Source organism: Pinus tabuliformis, chromosome 9, assembly GCF_031772625.1.
Source record: "Pinus tabuliformis cultivar Carrire ecotype Pingquan chromosome 9, CPIR1, whole genome shotgun sequence".
Lineage (NCBI taxonomy): Eukaryota > Viridiplantae > Streptophyta > Pinopsida > Pinales > Pinaceae > Pinus > Pinus tabuliformis.
The window spans coordinates 1,941,224,254-1,941,231,399 of record NC_142307.1 but is presented as its reverse complement, the minus strand read 5'-3'; the positions used below and the strand labels follow the sequence as shown (position 1 = coordinate 1,941,231,399).

General features: G+C 38.7%; 1 protein-coding gene across 1 annotated transcript; it reads left to right on the top strand.

Annotated features, from left to right (window-relative positions):
* The first annotated feature begins 4,628 nt into the window (after positions 1-4,628).
* LOC149156737 ((S)-8-oxocitronellyl enol synthase CYC2-like) lies at positions 4,629-6,927 on the top strand. Its single transcript, XM_089445174.1, has 3 exons — positions 4,629-4,776; positions 4,977-5,054; positions 5,561-6,927. Exons 2-3 carry the CDS (start codon positions 5,010-5,012, stop codon positions 6,716-6,718), a joined length of 1,203 nt encoding a protein of 400 aa, XP_089301300.1. The 5' UTR covers positions 4,629-4,776; positions 4,977-5,009; the 3' UTR covers positions 6,719-6,927.
* The last annotated feature ends 219 nt before the right edge of the window (positions 6,928-7,146 follow it).

Below are 7,146 nucleotides of genomic sequence, written 5' to 3'. Positions count from 1 at the left end.
TGGGATAGTTGTATCAGCTGGTTCTGTTATGACAGCCTTGCTCTTAATCTTGTTGGGTTGTTTGCCATCCTTTGTTTTGCTAGGTTCAGAAATGTCAATGGTCCTAGTTCTCAGCTTGTATTGTTTGTGTACTTCATACACAACAGTATCATAACCTTGTTTAAAATCAAAAGACTCACCAAACTTAGTCTGAAATTGACTTAGGTTATGCTCATCTTGGTCTTCTTGGCTTAGGAAAGTCTGATGCTCACCCTTTAGATCCATCAGATTCATGTGAGTGTCTTCTGTTTTCTCGTTGGATGTAGATCCTTCATCATAGTTATCTTGAAAAGGGTGTCTTATGTCATGATCTGGGCTTGACATACCAACATTTGTGTTCTGTGTTTTCCTAAAATTTGGGTTCCTTATGGTATTGGACTGTTGTCCTTCCCATGATGATCTCCTCTCAACGCTTTCTACTCTTTCTCCCAGCCTTTGTAGGCCACTGATAATAGCATCAAGCTTTTGATCAAAGGCTGAGGGTTCTTCCTTAAAGGTGGTTCTTCTTTCCACTCTAGCTCTGTTTCTTTTGGCAATTAGGTTGGCCTCTACGCTAACAGCAACATTTTGCATATCTGCAAGGGTCTGAGGAGCTCTTTCTTTTAACTGGTATGCCATATCCGGGTCGAATCCGTCAGGGAATTTATACAAGGCAAGGTTGGGTGGGGGTCTTAAGTTCTGTGGTATTGCATTATAGACATTGTTGAACCTTGCACAGTATTCCAAAACAATCTCCTAAGGACCTCTTTTAATTGTATCATATTCAGCTAGTATGTTCAAGGGGTCTTTCTTTTTCTCCCATCTGTTGGTAAAGGATTGGTAAAGCTCATCCGGAGTAGTTATGGAATTTGCAGCAAGTGATCTGAACCAAGTTCTTACATCACCTGTTAAACTTTGAACAAAAATTCTCATTCTCACGCTGTCATCATCTATTTCGTAGTTTTCAAAATAGTCTTGCATCTTTTTGGTATGCTGAAGGGTTGTGAAAGGACCGGTACTGTCAAAATAGGTAATTTTAGATTGGTACTCCTGAGGTAAAGCCCCAGGATTAGCGGGTAGTTGCAGGGGTGCATATCTATTAGCCATATTGGCAGGGATAAGTGGGACAACGGGGATAACAGGAACAACAGGGATAACAGGGATAACAGAAGTAACTGGAACAACAGTTGTGGTATTTGTAGTATGTGCAGTGAATGGAGGTGTGGATGGAGTGCTTTGAGATGTGGATGATGAACAAGGGGAAGTAGGGGTTGAACGAAATAAAACCTTAACAGGAGTTGGAACACAACTTGGGAGAGCTGTTTTAGGACTCAACTCAGCAAAATCTTCTTGTCTTTCTTGCTTCCTAAGAATCTTTGGGATTAAGTTCGGATTGTCCAAAGCAACTGGGGGATTTGGGTCTGGATTTGACCTTGTGTATCGTGGATTCTTCTTAGGAGCTAGCTTCCGAATTTGTTTTTTGGTATTTTTCTGGGAATGCTTTTAGAATGGCTGTGTATAGCTTAAAACTAGCATGAAGATTGACTGAAGCAGCTTTTGTCTACTTCTGTCAGTGCAAAGCAAAAACAGTTTCAAAGGCTACCTGGCTGACATTCAGGCTTCATCTGTAGTTTTAAGGAATATACAACAATTAGAAAATTGATTTCTCAGTGGATCCTTCCAACCTGTTACGTGAATTTAACTGAGGAATCCCCAGCGGAGTCGCCATTATGTTATCACTCAGGTTGTCCCTCAGGTTGGAGTAAAGGGATACGGCCGAGGTAACCACAAACCAACTTTGGACTGCAGGTTCTAGCCCACCTGCAATCAGAGAGGGCTCTCTCTTTCTGATTTAGCTCTGTTGATGATGATTTTAGGCTAGCTATTGAGTTCTGGGGTTTCGTTTGTGTTTTGGTGGGAAGATTGATGTTTTCAGGTAAAGAGGCAGGTATAGTGTGAAAGTTTCAAACCATTGGGCATGGAGTCAAGGAGTAAGACTGCTGGTGCGTTTTCTTGGTCACAGGAGGAATAAGGAGCAAGGTAGTTGTGCACGGAACAATTTTCAAAGTCTAAAGGATGGAAAGAATGCTAAGGAAGGAGAGGCAATTAAGAATCTCTCAGTCAGTTTAACACAGAAGGGCCGATGAGCTCTATCTAAGGGCAGTAAAGAATCCCTAGATAGATATCATTTTTGGGATTCAACTGCGTTAAGTAAGTCATTCAAACGTATGACCATTTACATGAGAGGTAGTCGTGATGATTGATGCTATGTGATTCGTTCTCCACATTTCACTAGTTTCAATCCCACTTCTTCACCCCTGTGAGCATCACCCGATGCAATGAGTGCTAAGTGAACTATTCAAAAATCATGAGAAATTAGTCAGTTACGACTACCTCTCATGGAAATGGTCATACGTTTGAATGACTTACTTAACGCAGTTGAATCCCAAAAATGATATCTAATATAATGCACTGCGTAAATCCCCCATACTTAAAATCCCTAGATAACTGTCAAACACATGTGAATTAGGGTAAATATGAGCCACGGGGAATTCATATTCATGTCCAATTCATTTTAGATGAAAACATAAAGAAACAACAGAAATTGAACCTAGAGTGCAGTTAAACAAGTTCTAAGCTAATCTTTCTTTTTGCTATTTAGATGGTGAAAAATGAAAACAGAGGTAAGAAGCACTTATTGATTCATGTTGCAGAACAAGAATTCCATCATTTAGTCTCCAGAGACCGTTAACAACACATCAGACAGTCTTTCCTCCAATCTCTTCAGCAATCTTTGATTAAAGAAAAAGTCTCAGACATACAGTGCGAGTCTCTAATGAAAAGTTATCAATCGACCAACCCTTGAAACAATACAAAGGGTGGTATATATAGGGAAAATTCTCCAAAATTGTTTATTACAGTTGTGACCTAAACAGGTCTCAAAGTAAAATGTTACTTTAACCTAAAGCTATCAGAAATAAATGCAAGAAAATATCTATGGGCTGCGGTGAGGGTAGCCGTATCAAAACTAAATTAATGCGTTGTCCTTGGTGGCTCGGTGGAGTGCTTCTGCAATAACTGTGCATGGACTTATGCTCCATTGTAGTTCGGTGGCTTTAAGTGCTTTAACTGTGATTTGAGAGCTGGGATGGGCTTCCACCTCGTGATTTGACTTTGTTGGAGGCCATTCAATGTTGACCTGCTTTGGGAAATGAAGATTTTCATTAAAAAATTTAACTGATACTCTTTGCCGCTTCATCCTTCCTCTGCTACTCTTTGACGAACGAATCGGGCCGGTTCTCTCTTTTGCTGTGGGTCAAATCAAAACTTAATGGCCGCTGTTCGGCCCTCTATTTCCTTTAGAACTGTCTTTTGATCCTTTCTGTATGTCTCGCGAAGAAAAACGGGTCATTCGGCGCCTTTTGGGCTTGTTGGGGGCTGCGTAATGAAGGGCTTTCCACTTCGGCCCTTTTCGACATATATGGAGAGACTCACGGACTATCATTGAACATGTACGGGGCAACACAAAAATATATCAACCAATGCTACATGGTTGAGTTTGAGAATCTTTGGGTGTATCTCACAGACTCAACTATTCAGCATATTGGACGGGAGTTTAACCAAAATGGAGACAGCATGTCTAAAATGAAACTACATAATGCACTCTACAGGATGCATATCGAAATTAAGTTGGGTAACAACACAATAGATTCTAGGATACTTCCCCTTCTAGGATAACAACAACTCTTGGATGGGATTATAACAACTAATATTTTAGTTCATTTGCATTATCCAGAAAGCTGCTTTGAAATTGGTTTTTTTTGTTGTTTTTATATATGCATAGTATATATTACAAGTAACATAGGGATGATTTCATTTTTGTTAAACAATATTAGTACAATTTATTTTGTTTAATACTACCTCTAGGTAAATAGAGGCATGCATTAAATAGATCTAATATATAGTTGACAAAAATAGATAGACTGTTACAGTGACACTAATTATATGTACCTTTCTGAAGAAAAAAAATCCATAGTCACCCACCACAATTGTACTGAAAAAAAATCCATAGTCACCCACCACAATTGTAAACATGGAGGAATCTAGACATTGAACATAGAATTCTAACTCTACTGGTCATCTTATCCTAGTCTCTGCTCTCTTGGATGGGATTATAACAACTAATATTTTAGTTCATCTGCATTATCCAGAAAGATGCTTTGAAATTGGTTTTTTTTGTTGTTTTTATATATGCGTAGTATATATTACAAGTAACATATAGATGATTTCATTTTTGTTAAACAATATTAGTACAGTTTATTTTGTTTTTTTGTTTAATACCACCTCTGGGTAAATAGACCCATGCATTAAATAGATCTAATATATAGTTGACAAAAATAGATAGACTGTTACAGTGATAGTAATTATATGTACCTTTCTGAAGAAAAAAAATCCATAGTCACCCACCACAATTGTACTGAAAAAAATCCATAGTCACCCACCAGAATTGTAAACATGGAGGAATCTAGACATTGTAGGAATTCTAACTTTACTGGTCATCTTATGTCCTCCCTGACGTGTAGAAAGCTTATAAATCCTCGTCTCTGCTCTCCTTTATCCAAATATGTGAGCATCCCTAACGCAGTATTTGTTGCAGAAATTCCTGAACATTTCTGACGCAGTATTTGTTGCAGAAATCCAATCAGGAAATCCTGCTCAGCTGCCTCCATTTCTGAACCACAACGCTGATTTCATCTGGTAATCGTATCTCACACTCATTCTGATAGTGTGGAAATTTAAGAATTGGTTCACTGTTTTTCATTGATTGGGTAGAATCCATTAACATGATCTCCTGGTACTGCAACTGATAGCTCTAACTGGTTTGGCGTGCAAAATTTAATTAACTCGAATTTTGATGCATAGCTCTCTGAACTCCGCATTGATGTCTGATTTCGCAGATTAGTGTTTGGATTAGCGTGTAGCGTTTAACAATGAGCTGGTATTCCAGGCAGGCAGGTTCCCTTGGCCATGGTGGGGTATGTGGCTGTTAACCTAATTCTATTTGAATTTATTTCAGCCTTAGCATGCCAAATGAGTTCTTAGGCATGTGGCTGTTAACCTATTTCTATTTCAATTTATTTCAGCCCTGTCATGATAAATGAGTTCCTAGTCACTGCGAAATCAATTCTTATAAGTGTGTGAATTTCTTACATTTTTCAGGTTTTTTTTATTTGGGAGTAAGTTTGCAGGATTATATTTTCAAAGTGTTTAATGTATCATCTGATGGGTAGGGAATTGAACCGATGGTTTTTAATAAAAATATTTTTAAAGTATTTCACATTAAGGAATATTTTAATAAAACAACCGAGATCACTGTATATCCAAAATCCATAAACCCAAATCCGAGCTTACCAACTTTCCAACTTTCCTGTGTTTAGATGGGTTAAAGGGTAACTTTACTGCATTTGGTATTGCCCTGTTGCTTCATTATATTGTATTGTTGCACTTGCTTTTCCGGTAACTCTTACCTATTTCAATGCAGAGAAAATTTGATACCATAGCTGAAGGTTCTGAAGACAAATCGGGGAAACAACAACAGAGAGTTGCGCTGGTGATAGGGGTAACAGGAATTGTGGGCAATAGCTTGGCAGAAATCTTGCCTATGCCTGACACTCCTGGTGGACCTTGGAAAATTTATGGAGTTGCTAGGAGGCCTAAGCCAGATTGGTCACCAGAAACTCCAGTACAGTACATTCAATGCGATGTTCTGGATAGAGAACTCACTTTAGAAAAGATTTCACCATTGAAGGATGTAACCCATCTCTTCTGGGTTGTTTGGGTGAGCAGGGAAACAGAGGAGCAGCACTGTGAGGATAATGGAAAAATGTTGAGTAACGTGTTAGATGCACTGTTGCCCAATGCAGAGAATTTACAGCACATCTGTCTTCAGACTGGGTCTAAACACTACTTGGGTCCATCTGATACAGTGGCCAGGAATCGCTCTTTTCAGCCGAACGAGCCACCTTATCATGAACAACTTCCGAGGTTACCTGTGCCCAATTTTTATTATACTCTGGAGGATATTGTTTTTGAGGCTGCCAAGAAGAAAGAGGGATTAACATGGTCCATTCACCGTCCCTCAATCATATTTGGCTTCTCTCCTTCAAGCTTAATGAATGCTGTATGCACACTCGGTGTTTATGCTGCTATTTGCAAACATGAAGGGCTGCCTTTCAAATACCCAGGAAACAGAATTACATGGGAACAGTTTATGGATGCATCTGATGCAGATTTGATTGCAGAGCAAGAAATTTGGGCTGCCACAGACCCTTATGCCAAGAACCAGGCTTTTAATTGTAGTAATGGAGATGTGTCTAAATGGAAACGCCTGTGGGGAATCATAGCAGAAAAATTTGATCTCGAGCTATTACCATACAAAGGTGAAGGCTTTAGTCTGGCTGAGGCTATGAAAGACAAAGGTCCAGTCTGGGATGCAATTGTCAGAGAAAATAAGCTGCACCCAACAAAATTTCAGGAAATGGGAAATTGGTGGCTTGCAGATATGATATTAAATCTTCCCCTGGAATTGGTACATAGCATGAATAAGAGTAAAGAGTATGGTTTCTTTGGGTTTCGAAATACAGAAACTTCTCTGGCATATTGGATAGACAAAATGAAGGTATCTCATGTTATTCCTTAAACTTGATCCATCTTTATGTCTCCAGTTAGAACCAAGCAGAGGAGTTCCATTTAGAGGTTGCTTTTGTGATTCAAGATGGTTATGCTATTCTGAATCAGTTGGAGGTGTTGATGTGTATTTTGTCATGTCCAAGTATAGTTTGTGAAACTAGGTTTTTGAAAATTGTTTGATGATGTGTGATTTTGCAATGGACTCAAAAATCGAGTTCCTACAATTTCCTACAATTTAGTTCTGGTGTTAAAAATCGAGTATCAACAATCTCAATCTTACACTATATGGTTGATCACCAGCTTCTGTTTTTAATATTATTATTTTTACCATAAAATAAAGCAATCCGGATGTGGAAATAGTTCTTCAACTGTCAACAGAAGCCTGAGTTTCTTCCCTGTTTAATGATCCAATGTAGAGATATTCATGGTACTTCTCTG